At 41.6% G+C, this 25311-nt stretch overlaps 1 protein-coding gene across 15 annotated transcripts in view; it reads left to right on the forward strand.

Annotated features, from left to right (window-relative positions):
* Positions 1 to 25311, forward strand: part of tjp1a (tight junction protein 1a) — a 161409-nt gene that overhangs the window by 86952 nt on the left and 49146 nt on the right. The window contains exon 1 of one of the 15 annotated variants that reach the window (XM_052462148.1): positions 610 to 1081. The exons of 13 other annotated variants lie outside the window; for them this stretch is intronic. Coding sequence is in view for 1 of the 2 variants with exons in the window: in XM_052462147.1 (XP_052318107.1) it covers positions 1026 to 1049 (24 nt within the window). In the remaining variant the exon portion in view is untranslated. Of the gene's footprint in view, positions 1 to 609; positions 1082 to 25311 lie in introns of those variants that run through there. One more of the 15 variants, XM_052462147.1, reaches the window with a different exon arrangement.

Here is a 25311-nt window from a genome sequence, read left to right on the forward strand (position 1 = left end):
GAAACTGTAGACTGTCTATGTCCCAGGCTTGACTGCAATGCCACCAACTAGCGTGGTTGCAAAGTCCCATAATAATATAAAATTGTGTTTTCATACATATTACCAGATATTTTTGCAGGAATAGTTCTAAGTTTTATGTCTCAAGAATCATATAAATCAATGTATTTTCACTTTATCGTTGTCAGCGTCAGCTGGATATGTTAGGTGACCCAGGTGTTTTAGGAGTTCACAAGTACTGTGCTTCAATATAGTAAATAGACACTGCAGGCCTGTCAGTCACCAAGTAAACGTGAACATGCAGCAGCATCACATCAGCGAAATCCCCTCTCCTCTCTTCACAATTGCCCATGGTCCGCATAGTTCATTATCAAGAAAAATTGTGATATCCGTTTTTGTTGTTGTTGCATTAAGAATAATTTATACGGGTAAATTAAAATATAAATATAACGTATACGTTTGACCTGAATGTCCGACATGCATGCATAATCATAATATTTTTGTTTAGAGTAAGTAGATTTAGTTAAACGGCAATGCCCTGGTTTCCATCCAGTACCATCACCCCTACAGCGGTGCAATGGACTCTTCCAGTCAGACATGTCATGATCGTTGGTTGGAGAGGAGAGAATCGAGCAGGGAGAGGCATACAAAGCCTGCCATTGCAGTTTTACTGCTTTGGATTTGCGGACGAAGTGATATTTACATTTCTTCAAACGTTTCAACCAACGTTCATTAAGAGAAATTACAAAAAGGCTACGTATTTGAGTTGGACTATTTTAAACGGAGTAATTTCAAATGAATAGGCATATAGGGTGAAGTTACATTGAAGGCAAACTACTGAAGATAATGAACTTTGGACTTTTCACACACAAATTTGGGTCATGTTTCACGACGTCCTGAAAAAATAAAATATTATTGCCCGGCGTGGCGGCAGCTGGGCGAAATTCAGAAGAAGGAATTTTGCGCTTTGGTTGAAGTGATAATACTAACACTAACTTGCTACTTTGGGAGCGGAGCAAGCAAGTAAAATGTCTGCCAAAACAGCTTCTAAGGTAGGATACCCGATGGAACTACAGAAAAAAAAGTTAAGAAGTATATTCTATTTTTCGCTTAATGCATAATCATCTCATCAAGGGAAACTGGGAAATACTATCAACATCAGATTATTCGTCTAGTTTGTGTCTCTGTCAATGTTGTCAGTGGTTGATGAGATCGACATGATCGAACGTTACCTCACCTGTATTTATGTTAGGTGAATGTCATTCATGCGACCAGGGAGGTATTGATCATGAAACATTCAGGATTTTATAATGTTTTGAAAAGTAGCAAAACAGAACGGGTTCACTAAACAGATGACTCAATAAACTGACAACTTTTGCATATTATTGTCAGGGGTGCCCCAATAAAACACCTGTGGATCATCTACATTTGGGGGCCACATAGCATTTCTTCAATGCTGATGGTTAGTTACATTTTTGAGTGTCTTGACTGTGAAAACAGTTACTGTGGCAAACTTTATTTGAATGGACGATATCATAATGCCATGCAACACTGTAATGGTTGGTCTACCGACAATCAAAGCCGGGGTAAAATAATGTCCAGTGTTAATCAATTATATCATAGTCTTGGTACAATGACACGATTGTTCATTAGAACCAATAGTGAACTACAACCCGTAGTTTTATCTCTGCGTCATTTACCGGGCAATCATGTTTGTTTACTGGGCCTATGCAGATTTTCGAGTGAACGGGTTCAAGTTAGACATGTCTCAATTGTACATGCTATTGGGTCAAAAGATGGGCTAGTCAGTCAAGGCCGTGTGGATTAAAATACGTCATGTATCTGTACTAGTGTTGTTCTAGTGGTTTGGCTTGTTTCAACCTTGTTTGACCAGGTGAAAGCTGGCAGCAACACATTTTGGGAGTGGTTGTAAATAGGTTAATCCACAAATTACAACGCATACCAATGTTTTTAAGTGTGCCAATTGTGTTCTGTCACACAGAGTTGTCTGACAACCTAGGAATGTGTACTGTAGTTTCACACATGAAATTCAGGTTTGGTCAGTTTTTCCAATTCAGGTGTAACCATCTCAGGGGATGTAATGTAGGTTTGTCCTATGTGATATATCTCACTACATCATACTATGGATATTTAAAGTGGGTTGTCCATTGAAAGTGCAAGTGACAACTGAAGTCCAACGTTCTGTTTGCTGGACGGTGTTTGGTCTGTCAAGAAGGCTATCATCCGTTTTGACAGAATGTGTTGCTACCAGCATGTGTTCACTGATAAATAAGCCTTCTGGTTCATTTGGCTGTCACTCTCTGGCCCACTTGTTCAATCTGAATTAGAGGTTGACGGATTTAATTAGGGCCGATTTCAAGTTTTCATAACGATAGGTAATCTGCATTTTTGGATGCCAATTACATTTCAATCCATGAGGAGACTGTGTGGCAGGCTGACCACCTGTTAACGTGAGTGCAGCAAGGAGCCAAGGTCAGTTGCTAGCTAGCATTAACTTATCTTATATAAAAAAAAAAAAACAATCTTAACATAATCACTAGTTAACTACACATGGTTGATGATATCACTAGTTTAAGTAGCTTGTCCTGAATTGCATATAATCAATGTGGTGCCTGTTAATTTATCATCGAATCACAGCCTACTTCGCCAAACGGGTGATGATTTAACAAAAGCTTATTAGCACCAATGTGTACCTAACCATAAACATCAATGCCTTTCTTAAAATCAATACAGAAGTATATATTTTTTAACATGCATATTTAGTTAAAATAAATTAATGTTAGCAGACAATATTAACTAGGGAAATTGTGTCACTTCTCTTGCCTTCAGTGTAAGCAGAGTCAGTATATATGCAGCAGTTTGGGCTGCCTGGCTCATTGCGAACTGTGTGAAGACCATTTATTCCTCACAAAGATTAATTAATTTGCCAGAATTTTACGTAATTATGACATAACATTGAAGGTTGTACAATGTAACAGCAATATTTAGACTTATGGATGCCACCCGTTAGATAAAATACAGAACGCTTCCGTATTTCACTGAAAGAATAAATGTTATGTTTTCGAAATTATAGTTTCTGGATTTGACCATATTAATGACCTAAGGCTCGTATTTCTGTTTGTTTATTATAATTAAGTCTATGATTTGATAGAGCAACCTGACTGAGCAGTTGTAGGCAGCAGCAGGCTCTTAAGCATTAATTCAAACAGCACTTCCTGCATTTGCCAGCAGCTCTTCGCAATGCTTGAAGCACAGTGCTGTTTATAACTTCAAGCCAAGATTAGGCTGGCAATACTATAGTGCCTTTTAAAGAACATCCAATAGTCAAATGTATATGAAATACAAATGGTATAGAGAGCAATAGTCCTAATAATTCCTATAATAGCTACAACCTAAAACGGATTAACTGGGAATATTGAAGACTCATGTGTGGTCCTTCTGTAGCTCAGTTGGTAGAGCATGGCACTTGTAACGCCAGGGTAGTGGGTTCGATTCCCGGGACCACCCATACGTAGAATGTATGCACACATGACTGTAAGTCGCTTTGGATAAAAGCGTCTGCTAAATGGCATATATTATGTTAAAAGGCACCACCAGCTTTCATATGTTCTCATGTTCTGAGCAAGGAATTTAAACGTTGGCTTTTTTTACGTGTCACATATTGCACTTTTACTTTCTTCTCCAGCACTGTGTTTTTGCATTATTTAAACCAAATTGAACAAGTTTCATTATTTATTTGAGACTAAATTGATTTTTATTTATGTATTATATTAAGTTACAATAAGTGTTCGTTAAGTATTGTTATTGTCATTTATATATATATAAATAAACTGCAGATTTGAATCGTTATCGACTTTTTTGGTCCTCCAATAATCTATCGGCGTTGAAAAATCATTGTTGGTCTACCTCTAATCTGAATACATCACCTCTGCTTGGATGATTACGTTTTCATTATAGGATACCTTACCTTACATTGAGTTAGGGAATGTTGTTCAGGGATCACTGCTTGATTTAAGGAATAGCTTTGAGGCCACATCAAACAGTACATGCCCCTCAGACCCCCCGAATTCACTTCACATAACTATTTAACTCCTATTGATGTTTGTAGTACAATACACAATATATGCAATATCTCTCTAGCTATGAGTAATGTCAGGATTGTTGTGTGAAAAGTGTAACTTGAATGTCTGTGGTTTTAACAGTCCAGGCTCAGGCCCATGTGTATTACAAATTCGTTCAGAGGAATTTCACAACACATTGCAGTGGTCAGAGTCACATTGAGTAATGAAGGATACAGAGAATGCTCTGAAGGCTGTTTCTAGACCAGAGTGTTGTGACACCTGGAATAGATAATGATCACATCTGTAGTTGTGTTGACATAATCTCTTTCAAAGGTCAAGCATGCTGAAATCAAACCCAAATAAAATAATTATATTCCAGTCATGGAAATGTAGTGGGATTTTTTACAGTGTCAAATAATTGTTTACTTATTATTGTCCTCATCATAATGCATTTCCTGTCTTGGAGGAAGTGTGCAGCACAGCCTCATGTTTATCTGAAAAGGGGATTAGGTAAAGCTCACTCAGCACAGCAGTAGCAGCAGCATTTTCATAGTAGTGTTTCTGCTGGAGCACGAAGTAGGAGTGGATGTTGCTAACATTTCAAAAGCTGTGTGAAACCCTATTAATCCAGCTCATAAAGACATTAACTCTTCTTCCACAATACATTTGAATTCTGTCCTCATCCCTCCCTTGTCTTTTGCTGTTTACACTCGCTGAATAGGAATACAACACCACAAAATACAATAAATTATTTGTAGCAGCTCACTCTAAAAATAGGCCACGTGCTTGTGTTTTCAGGGTGAAAGAAGAGTAGTGAAATTAAGCAAGGGGGTTTGAAAGGCTTTGCAGTCTGTGCTCTTGCCCTCCCTCTCATGTATGGCTGGAGAGGCTGTGGTAATTATGAGGATGAGTCCCTGTGGCCTTAGCGGACTCACTCAGAGCGGTACGTACGTCTTCCGTTTTCCTTTGATGATGATTACACATCTCACATTTACATCAGCGATTGGGGGGTTGCAATTAGTCTTCTCTGTGGCCTGGAGAGGTGCTGTTTTCCTGTATCACTGGTCGCTCTGTCACTCTGAATTGTCCTTTAAAATAAAACATATGGCTAGAGAGAGCTGCTGGATGTTTCAGTGCAGACGGGGCTAGTCTATCTCACTCTCACTTTTTCTGTGCCATGAGAGGGTCTGCGGACAGAGGGTCTCAAGTGGCCCCCATGAAGATGAGCTAGGAACCCTGGCCCCTTGTGCAGCTGAGCTCTCAGTTTTGGTCAGACAACGTGTTCTAAAGCAACACTGCTTCCTATCAAGAGCACTGCCCACATGACCATCAGTTATCTAGACTCCACCGTTTTATCTCTAGTTTATCTAGTAGTGAAATACAACCAAGTTATGCTTAAAGACATGCTACAGAACTTTGGCAACTAGTAAGTCTTTTTTTTTTTTTTACTTCCTGCTTTGGGCTGGATGTGTCAATGTGTAGTTCATACATGCATAATCTATGAGTAGAATTACTGTATTACCACTGTCCACAAAATCCCTAGTTAGAAAGTGACTGTTTATTGAAAGCTGTGCAACGCCATTTTCCACCACGTGGGCCAGCCCCATAGCAATTCAAGTTCTAGCCACTGAGCTTAAGCCCCTTGCCATTAGTGACAGCTAGAAAGATGTGTGCACACACAGCAGAGCGAGAGAGAGCAATGACGTGCACGTATGTGACGAAATTTTCAGGGACCACCTTTGACTCGTGAACTTTACATTCAGAAATACTGCCTAAAAAGTATACAAAAGTACCGGGGAATCTCTAACGCTACCCTCGTAGCTCTTATGTCTGTTATCAAGTTTTATTTGTTACATGCGCTGAATACAACAAGTGGAGACTTTACTGTGAAATGCTTGCTTACAAGCCCTTAACCAACAGTGCAGTTCAAGAAGAAGAAAATATTTACCAAGTAGACTAAAATAAAAAGTAATAATAAAAGTAACACTAAGAATAACGAAGCTATATACAGGGGGCCCCGGTACTGAGTCAGGGTGCAGGGGTACAGGCCAGTTGAGGTAATCTGTACATGTAGGTGGGGACGACGTGACTATACATAGGTAACAAACAAATACGAGTGTACGAAAGGAGGGGAGGTGTCCATGTAAATTGTCCGGTGGTGATTTTATGAATTGTTCAGCAGTCTTATGGCTTAGGGGTAGAAGCTGTTGAGGAGCCTTTTGGTCCTAGACTTGGCTCTCCGGTACCGCTTGCCATGCGGTAGCAGAGAAAACAGTCTATAACTTGGGTGACTGGAGTCTCTAACAATTTTATAGGCTTTCCTCTGACACCGCCTATTATATAGGTCCTGGATGGCAGGAAACTTGGCCCCAGTGATGTATTAGGCTGTTCACACTACCCTCTGTACGCCTTACTGTCAGATGTCGAGCAGTTGCCATACCAGGCGGTGATACAACCGGTCAGGATGCTCTCGATGGTGCAGCTGTAGAACCTTTTGAGTATCTGGGGGAACCATGCTAAATCTTTTCAGTCTCCTGAAGGGGAGATGTTATTTAGTGGTAGCCTAATTCTTTCTGTTAAGTCTCTCATAAAGCATTCATAACATGCATTACAAACTACACTTACTTACGGAGTTATATTAATACATGTCGTATGATACATTATTTCAATGTATTACATAATTTTGACGAGTTACATAATGGTTTGTTTTGGATTGTGTTTGAATTAGAGCTGGGCAATAAGGACAAGAATCCATACCTGGATAAATTGCCTGAATTGATGTGATAATGATAAATAGAACGATAAGTTTATAACATGAATGTGCACCACAGTTATTCATTATCCTTTCAACAACTACTGCTACTAGTTTGATGGTTGTAGCCATTAACAATCACCCATATAAGCAAACTTATTTGGTTTCCAACTTCACCTTTCTATTGAGACATGATTTTACAGATTTTAGATGATGAAAAATTGCAAAGCTTTAATGTGTAGCTGTTGTGTTTTGTTATTGAATAGCGCTGCAATTCTGTAATCACTGTGTTATTACCATGAGTGGACATTGCAATGCTAAGCCAGGGCTTTTCTCTCTGTCACGTGAGGAGATCCTGTGTATTTTCTCCAGGGAGTGGCATTTCCCTCTCTTCCTTCCCCCACCCCCTTTCCTCTTCTGTTGAATGCACTCACCCATGCTGGAGACTTCATTAAGAGGTCCCAAACTGACACGGTCTGTGTCCAAGATGGATCCTGTCGTCCAAGGGTGCCCCTGGATGAGCAGCAGCTGAACACTTGTCACTGAACGCTGGGGGTTTCAGAGCATTCTTGGCAAGGGTGCTGTCCTTCAGCCTGTCCAATGCCATATTCTATTCCAGTTCCACATGGCTGTGTTGCATACTATCGTGAAATAAGCACTGTGGTGTTTGTCTCTGTCTTGGCTCGTATGATAGCTAACTAGAGCACCCAACCTCTGCTCAAAACCGACTGGGTCAAGAGGGGGACTGGAATGGAAAATGTCAAAGATGGCTGCTCAGAATGCACACATTTTTGGGGGGACAAATTTAATTCAAATGCGCCTTAAATGGCCTGCTGTGATGTAGTGTTATTTTTCCTTTCTCTTTGAAGTCATAGATTTATACAGCACAGAAAAAAATACTCTTGTTGGAAGTGTCTTCCCTCTTGTTATTTAGTCATGGGTTGTTAAGGAGAGGGCAACCTGCTGTTATGTTTTGGTAACAATGATATAATGAAGTGCTGCACTTACCTTACCCACTGATTCCTAACCTGTGTTGAAGGAATGTGAAGACTAAAGGGCACAGCAGAGGCAGGTGGGTGGGGAGTGGGGGTGGGGGGTGGGCAACATACCACAGGGAGGGCAGAGGGGGAGATGCACTGCCTTTCTATAATCTGAATCACATGGAACCTCCTTTAAAAAAGACTTAATCTCTCACCCATAATCACAGCATTAAATCCTAGAGATATGGGGTGCCTTTTCACTGTTTGCAGTCTACCATTTATTTTATTTTCACTGCTTTCTATCTGTGACCCCAGAATAGTGGCTAGATAGAGAATTGAGTTTGACAGCTTACTTGAGTGTTCTTACAGAATTCCTAATCTATGTTTTGCCAAAAGTACCAAACACAGCTGTAGACTAGATTCAATGACATATAATTTTCTCTAGAATCAAGGAGGAGTGATACCACCCTGTGTTGGGAAAGATTAACGACCCCACATGTTCTCTCATTGCCTCAGACAAGCAGACTCCCCAGTCTGCCAGTATCCTTCTCTTGCTGTATGGTGTGTTATTACTGGTGTGTCTGTGAGTAAACTGGTCGGGTAATTACAGGGATCATGAATGAGGGAGGAGGGATGGTCGATATTGTGGTAGTGGGACTGACTGGGACTGTCGTGGTGTTTTCCCAGGCAGGGAAGCACAGCAGAGAGCGCAGGTCTGTCTCTCCCACCTCCTGCTGAGTCAGTGGACTGATACTTATCTCCACCAATCACACTGGTGCCTGGTCCCTGGGCTTGGGTTCCAGGAAGGGGTGCCTGCTCTCTGCACGCACCAACCAGAATCTCGGCAGGCATTTCTGTTTTGACTCCTCAACAGGAGGAACTGCGGTTTCTGTAGCTACCCTAGTGTGCGTGTTTGGTTTGTAAAATGGTAGATTTGATGTCCCTGCCGCTCCCAGGCCAGCCAAGCCACCCATCCTTGCCTTGTTGGCAGGTCAGATCTCTAAGGATTTATCCTCAGTCAGGAACCACCAGCAGCACAAGGGATTTGACACAGGCAAGGCTGGTTGTTTTTGTGTGTGAATGACTGACTGAGTGCAGCTCAGAGCGTTGAAATAGATTCATCCTATGGCTTATCCTACATTTCTTAAGTCACTCGTTCGGGAAATGATCATGTTTTTGTTATGTAGGCCACCTACCTGTCACATTGCTGGAGCCCTCTTCACAGTGCAAGTCCATCCTATTTAGCTTTAGTCATGAATTATTTTTGCCCCTAAATCTAGACAGAAGTTATGGATAATGATGTACAATATTTACATTAGAGGTAGACCGATTTAACCGGAATGGCCAATTAATTAGGGCCGATTTCAAGTTTTCATAACAATCGGAAATCGGTATTTTTGGCTGCCGATTTTAAAATATTTTTTAAAATACCTTTATTTAACTAGGCAAGTCAGTTAAGAACACATTCTTATTTTCAATGACGGCCTAGGAACGGTGGGTTAACTGCCTTGTTCAGGGGCAGAACGACAAATTTTCACCTTGTCAGCTCGGGGGATCCAATCTTGGAACCTTACAGTTAACTAGTCCAACGCAATAACGACCTGCCTCTCTCTCGTTGCACTCCACAAGGAGACTGCCTGTTACGCGAATGTAGTAAGCCAAGGTAAGTTGCTAGCTAGTATTAAACTTATCTTGTAATAAACAATCAATCATAATCACTAGTTAACTACACATGGTTGATGATATTACTAGATATTATCTAGTGTGTCCTGCGTTGCATATAATCTGACTGAGCATACAAGTATCTAAGTATCTGACTGAATGGTGGTAGGCAGTAGCAGGCGCGTAAACATGAATTCAAACAGCACTTTCGTGCGTTTTGCCAGCAGGTCTTCGTTGTGCGTCAAGCATTAAACTGTTTATGACTTCAAGCCTATCAACTCCCGAGATGAGGCTGGTGTAACCGAAGTGAAATGGCTAGCTAGTTAACGCACGCTAATAGCGTTTCAAACGTCACTCGCTCTGAGCCTTCTAGTAGTTGTTCCCCTTGCTCTGCATGGGTAACGCTGCTTCGATGGTGGCTGTTGTCGTTGTGTTGCTGGTTCGAGCCCAGGGAGGAGCGAGGAGAGGGACTGAAGCTATGCTGTTACACTGGCAATACTATAGTGCCTATAAGAACATCCATTACATTTACATTAACATCCAATAGTAAAAGGTATATGAAATACAAATGGTATAGAGGGAAATAGTCCTTTAATTCCTATAATAACTACAACCTAAAACTTCTTACCTGGGAATATTGAAGACTCATGTTAAATGGAATCACCAGCTTTCATATGTTCTCATGTTCTGAGCAAGGAACTTAAATGTTAGCTTTCTTACATAACACATTTTGCACTTTTACTTTCTTCTCCAACACTTTGTTTTTGCATTATTTAAACCACTTTGAACATGTTTCATTATTTATTTGAGGCTAAATGGATTTTATTGATGTATTATATTAAGGTAATATAAGTGTTAATTCAGTATTATTGTAATTGTCATTATTACAAATACATTTATTTTAATCGGCCGATTAGTCGGTATCTGCTTTTTTTGGTTCTCCAATAATCGGTATCGGCGTTGAAAAATCATAATCGGTCGACCTCTAATTTACATATGCATGTCATTTGGTCATATGTCAACCATAGGCCCCCGTGTTCATACAGTTGTTTATGGAATATTCACTACATTTCATACATGTCGACTCTGTCCCGTGTGTCTGTTTTATTAAAACATGCCTTGGTACTGATCAGACTAAATCAGTCTCAGACGCAGCTGCACAGCACTTTCTACTCCTCTCACTGTCTCCCAGCACACTTTGGAGAAAGTCTGTGTGTCTTCAGTTAGTGTTCTTTTAGTTTTTCTGTCCCCTTGAGCAACTCTGCCATGTTTACCTATTCCTCCCTCCTTCTCTCACCCTCCTTAAGACGTCCACATGCTTCCCAGCCGAAACAGTTAGTACATATACTGTATTATGCTTACATTTTGTGATGTTTGGGGGCAAACCATTTTTTTCCTTGAAGCAAGCCGAAGTCGGTAGCTGAAGTCTACGCCCCTTCATCTGTGATTGGTCAACATTAGAGATTCTTCAGTAAGTCTTGGTTGTCATTCAACGAAAGATGACTAATTTACGTGATGTTTTACATTTTCTTTGAGAAATACTAGTTAGATGTAAAATTGCACATCTAAGATCTCCTCTGCAAAAATGTCAAAATGAAGTGAGTTATTATAGAAAAGTTCCAACTGTTTTGAGAAGGTGTATACTAGCTATGCCATCTCAATATGGACAAACCGTACTATTGCCGCTTTTTTCTTGTTTTTCAAGTGAAGCTCTTTTTAAGGGAGTATGTGAGCACACTCGTTTGGAACTCGGCTAGGCGCCATCTGAACTGAAACAAGCTGACGCCTTTACTTTTCCCACCTTCCCCCTATCCTCTCCCATCCACTGTTATTTTGTGTATAAAGTCTGACTTAAGCCTTTCTGTCTCAGTACACAGGAAAAATATAATTACTCAATCCCCGGGAGAAACTGGGGTTACGTTGTTAAATTGTTTCATTAACACAGCAAAACCTAAGCCTGCTATTTTCTACTGTTCAACTCTGCCCTCTGAGTTTTACTCCACAGGAAACCCCTTTCAAATGTTATATAATCACCATTTGTGAAATTGTAGAATTCACCTTTTAAGTATACGAGTTGTAATTTCTCAGAAATATTATTTGAGCTTATGATCGTTTTCCAGTAATAAGGTTAGTTCCTCAGGAGAAAGAATGTAATCTTTGCTGTCTTTTTCTATGCTCCAGTGTCCTGTTTATATCATCTACAAATTAAATTGTCCATAATGACCGATTTATACGTGCAGGATTCAAACAAGACCTTCCTGCCACTGATTTTACACACACACACACACACACACACACACACACACACACACACACACACACACACACACACACACACACAAACAACCCTGTTGTCTGTCTTTGACAAATAACTATGGCAGACCATGATTGTTTTGTGGCTTGCACCTATAGTTATACTTTGCTCACAATGCACACACAACTCCTGGTGAGTTCTCATGGTGTACTTGACTGAAGCCATAGCGTGCACACCAAATAAGAAACCCTTGTCACATGTCTCTCATTTAGCCCTTTTAAGGTGGAACCTGAGTGTTGTCTTTTCTCTATCGACACACACACACACACAGGATCCCAGCCCTTTGATTCAACATACAGTTGAAGGCAGAAGTTTACTACACCTTAGGCAAATACATTTCAACTCTTTAAGAATGTGAAATGTCAGAATAATAGTAGATTTATTTAAACTTTTATTAGTTTCATCACATTTCCAGTGGGTCAGAAGTTTACATGCATTCAATTAGTATTTGGTAGCATTGCCTTTAAATTGTTTAGCTTGGGTCAAACATTTTGGGTAGCCTTCCACAAGCTTCCCACAATAAGTTGGGTGAATTTTGACCCATTCCTCCTGACAGAGCTGGCGTAACTGAGTCAGGTTTGTCAGTTCTGCCCACAAATTGTCTATAGGATTGAGCTCAGGGCTTTGTGATGGCCACTCCAATACCTTGACTTTGTTGTCCGTAAGCCATTTTCCCAGAACTTTGGTAGTATGCTTGGGGTCATTGTCCATTTGGAAGACCCATTTGCAACCAAGCTTTAACTTTTTGACTGATGTCTTGAGATGTTGCTTCAGTATATCCACATAATTTTCTTTCCTCATGATGCCATGTATTTTGTGAAGTGCACCAGTCCCTCCTGCATCAAAGCACCCTCACAACATGATGCTGCCATCCCCGTGCTTCACGGTTGGGATGGTGTTCGGCTTGCAAGCCTCCTCCTTTTTCCTCCAAACATAACAATGGTCATTATGGCCAAACAGTTCTATTTCTGTTTCATCAGACCAGAGGACATTTCTCCAAAAAGTATGATCTTTGTCCCCATGTGCAGTTGTAAACTGTAATTATAGTGGATTTGGACCAGTGGCTTCTTCCTTGATGAGTGGCTTTCAGATTTTGTGGATATAGATACTTTTGTACCTGTTTCCTCCAGCATCTTCAAGGTCCTTTGCTGCTGTTCTGGGATTGATTTGCACTTTTCTCACCGAAGTACGTTCATCTCTAGGAGACAGAACGCGTCTTGGCTGATTTCTTTCGATTTTTCCCATGATGTCAATCAAAGAGGCACTTAGTTTGAAGGTAAGCCTTGAAATGCATCCACAGGTACACCTCAACTTGACTCAAATGATGTCAGCCTATCAGAAGCTTCTAAAGCCATGACATAATTTTCAGAAATTTTCCAAGCTGTTTAAAACACTTAAGTTGACTGTGCCATGTAAACTTCTGACCCACTGGAATTGTGATACAGTGAAATAATCTGTAAACAAACAATTGTTGGAAAAATAAATTGTGTCATGCGCAAAGTAGATGTCCTATCCGACTTGCCAAAACTACAGTTTGTTAACAAGACATTCGTGGAGTTGTGTATGTAAACTTCTGACTTCAACTGTATACTCCCCCCTTCCCGTAACTTCTATGTTGTAATTAGTTCATGTATAATGAGATACTGGGTCAATGCATAGATTGAGGCTTCATTTATCTAGAGTTTAATCAATCAATCAAATGTTTTTTTTTTACATCAGCAGACGTCACAGTACATATACAGATACCAAGCCTAAAAACCCAAAGAGCATGCAATGCCGATGTAGAAGCACAGTGGCTAGGAAAAGGCGGGAACCTAGAGATGAACCAGGGCTCTTGCTAGATGTTGGTGTTATTAAGGTTTATTATTATTATTATGCATGTACTACTCATTAATGCATGCATGTTTTCTCCCTGAGATGATAATTGCGTCTCCTCTGAAATGCAGGGTGGGAAAGGAACATGGTTGCCCAGCCCCTAACAGTAACCAATTCATTAATTCAGTAGATGTGGGCCAGGCTGAGGCCTACAACATGGCCATTGTGACTGAGAGGCTCTGAAAGCTTGGGAATTTCTCTGAGTGGACTTGGCTTCTTGTTTTAGTGGGGCTGTGCCACGTGACCCTGCTCTGTGTGTGTGGGTGGACCCAGCCCTGCTGGGGTAGTGGGCTGGCTGGCCCATAAAGACTTCCGCATGCTTCGGTTCAGCTGGCTCCTAGCCGAAATCGGGTAACTGAACGTGTGTGCTCGCATACCTTCGACCATCGCTTGAAAACGATAAATGATGCAATGGTTTTTCCATCTTGAGACTCTGTAGCCAGTAAACACGTTGTGATGTATAAGTTCGGACGACTTCGGCTTCCTAACTTTGACTTGCCTCAAAGATTTTGTGTGTGCACGAACAGCCGAAGAAAACCTTGCTGAAGGCCATAACTAACAAACGTCACAAAATGTTCTCAATATATGAACAAACTATTTTGGATGGGAAGCTGCTGTGTTGTCCACTGTACTGTAGGGACAGGCACCATCGCTCTCTGGAGCCAACATGGTCAGCCTCAAGGACCCCCTGCTGAATACACCCTTTGTTTTACTGTGTGTGTGTGTTTTTAAATCCCAGCTCAAGGATGGTGACATAAGAACGTTTTGTCAGGGGTCGTGTTTGGGTTTAGTTCCATAAGACGACACTAGCAAACACGCCCCAGTCACTGTTAATTAACCTCCCTTCGTTAGGCCCTGCCTCATGTTGCTCATTCTGAAAGGCTCTCCAATGCCCCATTCCCTCGCAGGAGATTTTCCTCCTCCTATGGCAGAGTTGTTGGGAACAATGGCTATATGGTGGTTGTATTTTTCTACGATTTTCATGACCAACCCAAGCCTGTTCTTTCAAAAGTTTCTATTAGTGTCCTGTGATAAGTAAACTAATGCAGTCATCTCCCTGAGTGTTACAATCTCTCGCTCTGCGTGTTCTCATACTGAGCTCAGTATTTCCAGTGTTATCAAAAATAGGAAAAGCAAGAGAGAAGCTAGGGAAAGCGATAAAAGGAAAGAGAGAGTGAGAGAGCTGGGCCTTGGCTTCTTATCAGCACATTCCTGACCTCTGTTAAGTTGTGTTCTGGGGGGGGGCTGATAGCTGTGCGGCTAGTGATTGGCTGAGTCCAGGGCTGATTTACAGACTCCTGTGTGATGACAAGGCCAGATTCCCTGCTGCCTGTATGGGCCTGGTTATCGTCCCTGACCTCAGCGCAGTCTAATGGGTCAGACACAATGTCAGGATTGTCAAACGTTTGCCTGCCAACAGTACGTAGCACATCTGAACAGAGTGTCGGCAGTCAATCTCTTTTGTGTTCACACAGCAAGGACCTTTAAGTCTTCAACCAAGTCGTCAAATTCCCCAAACCAGATTATGGCAGAAGCGTTGTTTGGCAATGCATGTCCGTGTGTGTTGCTTTATGCTCATGTCAATGTTAGCTTACTAGCTAGATGTGCTAATGTTACTGTTGTTCTACAAAGCCCTTGTTGATACTAGCCAGATGGCCACAGCTAGATAACAAGCTAGCAAGATGACAAAACATTTAAACTCTCCATAATCTCACACAGCCCATAGATATGTTTAGCTAGCTGTCTAACGTTCACTAGCTAACTAGCTGTTGTGCTAGCTTGGTAAAGTAAAGACACTGCATTTACTCTTGGTGGCCAGCTACAGGCTGCTTCATGGAAACTAATCCATTGTGATTTAATTATGTTACTAGCCACAGTGGCCAGATAGCTAGCTTGCTAAAGCATTTAGTGTTGTGTGCATTGTGCTGCACTTACCACTCCAATTCTGGTGTGTCTGCATTGCTCAGTTAGCTTGCTAACGTAGCTAGCTAGCTAGCTAGCTAGCTAGCTAACTAATAAGCTAGCGCACATTATCAAATTGAACAAAACAATCATTCAAGCATAACTTCTTAACTAGATGTAAAAGCTGTAAAGACTCTAGAAAAGCTTTATTGTTTTAGTGAGAACAATTCTGATGAAATACCATTGTAGAAGTTAAACTAAAAACCCAAACCAGTCTGTGCATCAATACCGGTGTGTGTATATAGTAAAATACTGTATACCGTCCAGCCCTACCAGTTCATTAGATACCTTTTTGACAGTGATTACAAGTGAAGTGCAGGATGTGTTTTGAGGAAGTGGCTCAGTGGAGCTTTGACCCTTAGGCTCTGATAGTGCTGCTGAACAGAACAGAGGGTGTTTTGGGGAAAAGTTTGTGTTCCAAGTGAAGTTCATCATGCTCCATCCCTACTGCTGATGGCTGAGAGAGAGGACAGTTAGGCTCTGGTTGAGTGGGGATGACTTTGCTGGTGGGCTAGCTGGGAATGATATGCTAGGCCTACTGTATCTCTCTCTGGGTCACTGGGTAGCACTGCTGCACATCAGCGCTGTGAAAGTCTCTTGGAGGAAATCATCCTCATTTGTGACTGGTTACAGGATCTTAAACATTTGATTCTAGTTTCTACTTCACAGTAGGGCCATTTTAAAATATTTTTTCTTCTTCTGAAATGCCTTCTTGAACATACAAACTTGTATGGGATCTGTAAATATGAATAAAACATTTTTAATTATGAGCCGATTAGAAAGCACTAAGCTATGTAGGGAGAAAGACAGGATCCTTCCTGATTGGCTGAGGTAATGGAGGGTTTGGACTTGCTGAGAGATGACTCCTGATTGGTCTGTCATGTCACAGGCTTCTGTCTATAACAGAAGGGGAGCTTCCCTGGTCAGTATACAGTGCATTATGAAAGTATTCAGACCCCTTGACCTTTTCCACATTCTGTTACAGCCTTATTCTGAAATGGATTAAATAAATAAAAAATCCTCATCAATCCACACATAATAACAAAGCGAAAACAGATTTTAGAAATATACTAACAAAAAATGTGTATATTTCTAAAATATACATAAAATAGTGCTCAGGTGCATCCTGTTTCCATTGATCATCCTTGATGTTTCTACTACTTGATTGGAGCCCACCTGTATATATATGAATATATATATGAATATATATGCCATTTAGCAGACGCTTTTATCCAAAGTGACTTACAGTCATGTGTGCATACATTCTACGTATGGGTGGTCCCAGGAATCGAACCCACTACCCTGGCGTTACAAGTGCCATGCTCTACCAACTGAGCTACAGAAGGACCTGTGTTAAATTCAATTGATTGGACATGATTTGGAAAGGCACACACCTGTCAATATGCACAGTTGACAGTGCATGTCGGAGCAAAAACCAAGCCATGAGGTCAAAGGAATTGTCCGTAGAGCTCAGAGACAGGATTATGTCGAGGTACAGATCTGTGGAAGGATACCAAAACATTTCTGCCGCATTGAAGCTCCCCAAGAAACATTGGCCCTCCATCATTTTAAACGGAAGAAGTTTGGAACCACCAAGACTCTTCCTAGAGCTGAGCAATCAGGGGATAAGGGTCAGGGAGGATATCAAGAACCCAATGGTCACTCTGACAGCGCTCTAGAGTTCCTCTGTGGAGATGGGAGAACCCTACTAAAGGACAGCCATTTCTGCAGCACTCCAACAATCAGGCCTTCATGGTAGTGGCCAGACAGAAGCCAGCCACTCCTCAGTAAAAGGCACATGACAGCTCGCTTGGAGTTTGCCTAAAGACACTCAGACCATAAGAAACCAGACTCTCTGGTCAATTTAAACCAAGGTTGAACTCTTTGGCCTGAATGCTAAGCGTCACGTCTGGAGGAAACCTGGAACCATCCCTACGGTGAAGCATGGTGGTGTTAACATCATGCTGTGGGAATGTTCTTCAGCGGCAGGGACTGGGAGACTAGGCAGGATCAATGGAAAGAAGAACAGTGCAAAGTACAGAGAGATCCTTGATGAAAACCTGCTCAGGACATCAGACTTAATCTGCCAACAGGACAACAACCCTAAGCACACAGCCAAGACTACGCAGGAGTGGCTTTGGGACAAGTCTCTGAATGTCCTTGAGTGGCCCGCCAGAGCCCGGACTTGAACCCAATCGAACATCTCTTAAAATAGCTGTGCAGCGACCCTCCACATCCAACCTGACAGCTTGAGAGGATCTGCAGAGAAGAATGGGAGAAACTCTCCAAATAGTTGTGCCGAGCTTGTAGTGTCATACCCAAGAAGACTTGAGGCTGTAATTGCTGCCAAAGGTGCTTCGACAAAGTACTGAGTAAAGGGTCTGAATACAGTTTTTTTTTGTTTGTAATGAACTTCCAAAAATGTATAACTTGTTTTAGCTTTGTCACTATGAGTTATTATGTGAAGATTGAGAAGAAAAAATGTCATCCATTTTAGAATAAGGCTGTAACGTAACTAAATGTGGAAAATGTCAAGGTGTCTGAATATTTTCCAAATGCACTGTATTTGCTACCGCAGATGTTATGGGAAGATATAGCTATGGACAACTGCAAAAGTGTTGCTACAGCTCTCAAAAACATTGCTGCACTGAATTTAACTATCTATCTACCGGATCTCAGTTGGGAGAAGATTTAAGTAGAGAAGACTTTCTAGAGGACAATGTCATGCTGATGTGATCATTAGCATGTGAATTCTTAGGATGTGAACGATGCTGAATGGGCGTAAACAAAGGAGCTTTCTAGCAAGAGTGGAAATCTTAGCAACATCTCAATGTCATGTCTTTTTAAAATATATATATATATTTTTTAACCTTTTATTTAACTAGGCAAGTCAGTTAGGAACACATTCTTATTTTCAATGACGGCCTAGGAACAGTGGGTTAACTGCCTGTTCAGGGGCAGAACGACAGATTTGTAACTTGTCAGCTCGGGGGTTTGAACTTGCAACCTTCCGGTTACTAGTCCAACACTCTAACCACTAGGTTACCCTGCCGCCCCAATGTCTCATAAGTGTATCAACTTTCAAAGCAGCATAACTTTCCCATGTTTCACAAAAATTGTAGAGAGAAATTGTAGAGAAATATGGTCCCATTTCACAGGACCGACGTGATGGATGGATGGGGAGGGAGGGATCAGTGGACATGGCAGGCAGAGCAGTGACCTTTGATGCAGCAACACTTGACATTATACATGTGTAATACCATTATAGTTACAGCTTTCAAAAATAACCATTCTTCACTCCTTAGAGCAGTGAGAAGTTGATCTCAGTGCTATAATTAAGAAATAAGGCTCGGGGGGGTGTGGTATATGGTCAATATACCACGGATAAGAGCTGTTCTTATCCACGATGCAACACTGAGTGCCTGGATACAGCCCTTAGCCATGGTATATTGACCTTAGCAATGTAATTAGAGCAGTACAAATACATGTTTTATCATACCTGTGGTATACCACGGCTTTCAGACAATCAACATTCAGGGCTCAAACCACCAAGTTTATAATATACAATAAGCTCTACTGTCGTTGAAGTTCTCTGACGGGTTAGAGGGTAGAGGACAGGGCGGTCATCAGACTGTCATCCTCTGGAAGTTACTGGGGTTAAGCCAGTCAGGATTTTCTCTGTGCTGCAGTCGCCTGATGTAGGAGCAGAAATATAATATGTTTATAATTCTTCAGCTGGCCTGGTATTTGAAAGAAAACCGTTCCCATTTCCTGCTGCTAGAGACCAGGCAGGTCACCCAGAGCTGCCACTCACCAGCCCAGATGTGAGAGTAGAGGAGGATCAGTAAACAACCGAAGGCTCAGAGCCTACAGAGCCTGAGGGAAGGCTTCTGTTAGTAAATCCTCCTTAACATTAAAGACCGCAGTACACAGCCAGCATGCGCCATCCACAAACAGTGTTGTGTCCCACAGGCCATGCTCCCAGCTCCTGGGACTGACATCACACTATGAGCTGCAAGTGAAGGTCACCATGGAGCCTCATACAGTAGCTATTCACGTGGGGTTTGTGTCTGTTCCGACTAGTCTTTTCCAGCTTATCTATCCTGCCTTTGTGAGAGAGCATGGACCTTTGAGAGCGAGAGAGAGGAACATGGTAGATTTACTTTTTAATCCTGGATGCCATGGATTATAGGTTTTGTATTTTATTCTGACTACCGTCAGATATTAGTGTGTCCGTCATGTTTGCAAAGCAGAAATCCCCAATGAGAGCTTGATGATGAGTGTGACACGGTGAGTTCTCAGGGTATGAGCTGAACGAGTCAGTGCTGGTTGAAATTAATTGACTCCAGCATGTTTTAGTGTGTCAGCACATTCAGCAGCGAGGCAGCACTGTATCATCAGCCTGCTGGCTGTCCCCTCTCATCACAGCTTAGTGGGAGTCGGTCTGCTGGGACTTCTTTCATTACTGGGTAGAGGTGCGTTCAGCTACTGTCCTTACTGCCACACTCGAAAGGCATGTTTTCTGTGTTTACCTTGCGCATGTGTTTGCATATATAGTGTTGTACGTACATGTTAATATGAGAAACGGTGTGACTCCAGAGCGCTGCGATTGCGTGAAAGTGGGTTTGGTAATGTGTGGATTCCTCTCAGCCAGACCATGTGATTCTCTGTGTGTGTGTCACAGGGCAGAGGATGCAGCTGCATTCGGGCCCTCCTTCCTCTGGGATCCAGCTAGAGGACAGATACGGTTGCCATGGTTACACTTACCCACGGTAACATCACGAGGAAAAGCTGGCTGCTGGTACATGCCGCTGCTGTGGGTGTTGCCCACGTCTGATTGGCCGACGCTTGCCTTCGCTATACTCTAATATTCTAAAGCCAGTGTGATGGGTCTGCAGGGCCTCTCTCCCTCTTTCTCTCCTACTACAGAGCAGGCACACAGGCTATTAATAGAGTGATTGTGAAAAAAAAGCGCTTAACCGGATTAAGCATTCTTTTTTCTACTACAGTTTTTTTTAAACATTTCCTTTTAGTGCAGCAGGCTAATATTGTCTGAGCGGTTGAGTTGGCACCTCCATTTTAATTTGACTAGTGAGATGAAAGTAATAATTTAGGCTCCATTGCTGTTGAGTACATAAGAGCATAGATGATCCAAACCAATGTAAAGGGAAGCGTTCTCTAGTATCTCCAGTATTCATCAGGCTTGTGAAATGAGGGGGGGTTTACCTTACGCAGTACACACATCCCAAATATTATGAGGAGGAGCTTAGGGAGGGTTATGTCATAGGAAAGCCTGTGGTGTCATGTCATCCCGTCGGTACAGCTCTCTCTGCTCTGGAGCCTGTCTGTGGTTGGCTGATAGCAGCCTGTTGTTTGTGGAATCTGTCACATCTCCTGAGTGGAGCAGTGATGTACAGCCCATTACAGAACGCCAGCCATCCAGAGGGCTGCACACAACCCAAGGCACCAGGCAACCCTCCTCCTCCTGAGTTACCACATGTGTACGCAGTAATGTGGGTTGTTTTCACTCTATATTCGTTCTCTCTATACCTCACCAGCTATGTAAATCCTTTATAAAAGTCTACGTGGCTAAAAGCATGCATCAGTTTGGCTGGCGGCTAGCCTAAGTCGGTTAGGCGAACCCAATGAGTGTGCTCACATTCTCTCTTAAAAACTTTCACTTGAAAAAAAGTGTACTGGTTGTCCATTTTCAGATGCCGTAGCCAGTATACACTTCCTTAAAATATTCAGAATTAATCGAAGATGACTCAAGAGTTTGGTCGCGCAGTTTTATAACTATGATGTTTGGTGCGGTATTTCTAAATGAAAAAATGTGCATGAAAACGAGTCGTCTCTCAACAAAGACTTTACTGAAGAAACCCTACTATTGACCAATCGCTGACGGAGGGGTGTGGACTTCGGCTACAGACTTCGGCGTGCCTCAAGAAACCTTTTTTTTTTTGTGCCCGAAGAACCGAAAAAACCCTTACCGAAGTCCATAACAAACAAACGTCACGTCGTCATTATATATCCACAAACTCTTCCCAACTGTTTTGTCTGGGAAGCATGTGGACGCCTTTAGTCATATCTCTATTTTGGGTCTTCAGGGTGCCCAATATAGAAGTCAACTCCGTTGCTCTTAGCTACTCATTTTTTCCATGGATTTTCTCTGTACATTGGCCTTCCTCCTGTAATTCTCCAGCTTGTGTTATCCACTGTAGTCCTTCTATTCAGTTTTGTAGGATAAATACTTTGCTGTGTTGAGCAATGAGCTGCAGCCTTCCAGCAGGAAGTCCAGTCAGTGGCATTGCCTTGTAAGACAGCTGTCAATATGAAAATGTCCAGTAATACGATGGTTGTCACTGGTCCTGTTTGTGGACATCTGTGGGTATTGATGTCCACTGTTCCACACACAGCTCTTCCAGGTGTTTTTCTTCACACATGGGTTGACCCACTCACATCAAAAAGAGAGCACTGAAAACTGTTAGCTGCACTGGTGTATTAGGAGCACTGTACGCTGCTCCTCTGAATCATTCCCACCGTTAAAGGATTAGTGTATATAAAATGAATTAAAGGCCTTGTTTTTAGTGTGTATTGGGGTGGGTGTTTGTGTCTGTGAGACAGAGTGTTTATAACAGCACCTGTGTAGAGCAGTGCCCAGGGAGTTGACAAAGATTGTCAAGGTAAAACGACATCTAGTGTGATCATTTGGCCTTAGTATAAGAAGGAAATATATACAGTACAAGTCAAAAGTTGCTAGCAAGTTTGGACACACTTACTCATTACAGGGTTTTTCTTTATTTGTACTATTTTCTGCATTGTAGAATAATAGTGAAGACATCAAAACTATGAAATAACACATATGGAATCATGTAGTAACCAAAAAAGTGTTAAACAAATCAAAATATATTTTCGATTCTTCAATGTAGCCACCCTTTGCCTTTGACAGCTTTGCACACTGTTGGCATTCTCTCAACTAGCTTCACCTGGAATGCTTTTCCAACAGTCTTTAAGGAGTTCCCACATGCTGAGCACTTGTTGGCTGCTTTTCCTTCACTCTGCGGTCCAACTAATCCCAAACCATCTCAAATCAAATCGAGCTTTATTTGCCACATGCGCCAAATACAACAAGTGTAGATTTTACTGTGAAATGCTTACTTACAAGCCCTTAACCAACAGTTCAGTTCAAGAAGAGTTAAGAAAATATTTACCAAATGAACTAAAGTAAGAAATTATAAAGAGTAACACAATAAAATAACAATAACGAGGCTATATACAAGGGGTACCGGTACCGAGTCCGTATGTGGGGGTGCAGGTTAGTTGAGGTAATTTATACATGTAGGTAGGGGTGAAGTGACTATGCGATTGGGTTAAGGTCAGGTGATTGTGGAGGCCAGGTCATCTGATGCAGTACTCCATCACTTTCCTTCTTGGTCAAATAGCACTTACACAGTCTGAAGGTGTGTTGGGTCATTGTCCTGTTGAAAAGCAATATTATAGTCACACTAAGCGCAAACCAGATGGGATGGCGTATCGCTGCAACATGCTGTGGTAGCAATGCTGGTTAAGTGAGCCTTGAATTCTAAATAAATAACTGACAGTGTCACCAAAATACACCCTCACACCACCACCTCCATCCTTCACGGTGGGAACTACACATGCAGAGATCATTTGTTGACTTACTCTGCCTCTCACAAAGACACGGCGGTTGGAAACAAAATCTCAAATTTGGACTCCAGACCAAAGGACAGATTTCTACCAGTCTAATGTCCATTGCTTGTGTTTCTTGGCCCAAGTAAGTCTCTTCTTATTATTGGTGTGCTTTAGTAGTTAGTGGTTTCTTTGCAGCAATTCGACCATGAAGGCCTGATTCACAGTCTTCTCTGAACAGTTGATGTTGAGATGTGTCTGTTACTTGAACTCTGAAGCATTTATTCGGGCTGCAATTTCTGAGGCTGGTAACTCTAATGAACTTATTCTTTGCAGCAGAGGTAACTGGGTCTTCCTTTCCTGTGGTGGTCCTCATGAGAGACAGTTTCATCATAGCGCTTGATGGTTTTTGCGACTGCGCAAAGTTCTTGAAATGTTCCTTATTGACTGACCTTCATGTCTTAAAGTAATGATGGACTGTCGCTTCTCTTTGCTTATTTGAGCTGTTCTTGCCATAATATGTACTTGGTCTTATACCATATAGGGCTATCTTCTGTATACCACTCCTTCCTTGTCACAACACAACTGATTGGCTCAAATGCATTAAGAAGGAAAGAAATTCCACAAATTCGCTTTTAACAAGGCACACCTGTTAATTGAATGTGTTCTAGGTGACAACCTCATGAAGCTAGTTGAGAGAATGCCAAGTGTGCAAAGCTGTCTTCAAGGCAAATGGTGGCTACTTTGAAGAATCTAAAATATAAAATACATTGATTTAACACTTTATTGGTTACTACATGATTCCATATGTGTTATTACATAGTTTTGATATCTTCACTATTATTCTACAATGTAGAAAATAGCCCAAATAAAGTAGTACCCTTGAATGAGTAGGTGTGTCCATACTTTTGACTGGTACTGTATATATAATGTATTGTAGAAATAATGTACCCATGTTGTACAGCAGATTTAGGTGGCAGATTAGGCCTACACGTTTCTATTTGGAAATCAGAAAATCTGGATGGAGCACTAGTGCAAGGGGGTGTGTGTGTGTTTTTGATTGCGACCTAGAGGATTTCCCTTCAGGGAAGTGCAATTGTGCCGTGGAAGGGAAGTGAGCTCGTCTGTCATTGAATACAAAACCGTTGCAATGCAGAATTACATTTCAATGCACCACAATTATGTGTTCAATATCAATCATTAGCCTACCAGTATAATATTTGCATTGATGTTCTGGTTAGGTTGCATTCATTTTGACTATATTGTTTTTGAGAGCCAACCAGTCATGCCTGACAGCATGGTTGCTGGGCAAACTTGATGTGTTGTGCAACGTTGTTTTGTTTCCCCAGTCTTTTCCCTTAAATACCTCCATTCATAGATAATCTACCCATCCATTCCTGCTGTGGTATTTTAGTAAAATATAACTAAACAAATCCACACTGTAATTAGTCTTTTTATTTGGTCAACAAAAAATGTATGGCTGATTTAATGCCCTAAAATAAGGCTATGACTTGATCACCTAATTATACCTTCAGCCTCCATGAGCGGTCAGGGCAGGTGCTGGCTAGAACTCTGTGTGGTAGGCCTATGGTGAAGAACACTACTACTGGCTTATATGGTGATTCAGTGCAGATGCTGCTGCATAGGGAATAGCTAGCGTCTGTAGCTGTGTCTCTGTCTATGTGTAATGGACTATGTCCCAAGTCCATGTTGACTCTAGAACTGGCTTTTATTCCTGGAGTGTTGTGTGTCTGGTCTTCATCTAAAGATGACACCCATTGAGCTATAGGCCTCCCCTCTGGCAGACAGACAAGACATCCTCAGGAACTCTTATTTTCTTTGATCAGAACCAGAAACCTGGTCTACTCTCTCTGAAATGTGCATGTTCTGTGTTTGAGTAAGTATTGTATCACACTGACTTTATGGCCTTTGAATAATTACCATATGTAATGTTTATACAGCATTTTGCCTCATGTAACACTTATGTTTTATAATTTGAGAAATCTGTGGGTTTGGCTGAATTGTTTTACCTTGTCT

This window comes from Oncorhynchus keta, chromosome 14 (genome assembly GCF_023373465.1).
Source record: "Oncorhynchus keta strain PuntledgeMale-10-30-2019 chromosome 14, Oket_V2, whole genome shotgun sequence".
In the NCBI taxonomy this organism is placed as follows: domain Eukaryota; kingdom Metazoa; phylum Chordata; class Actinopteri; order Salmoniformes; family Salmonidae; genus Oncorhynchus; species Oncorhynchus keta.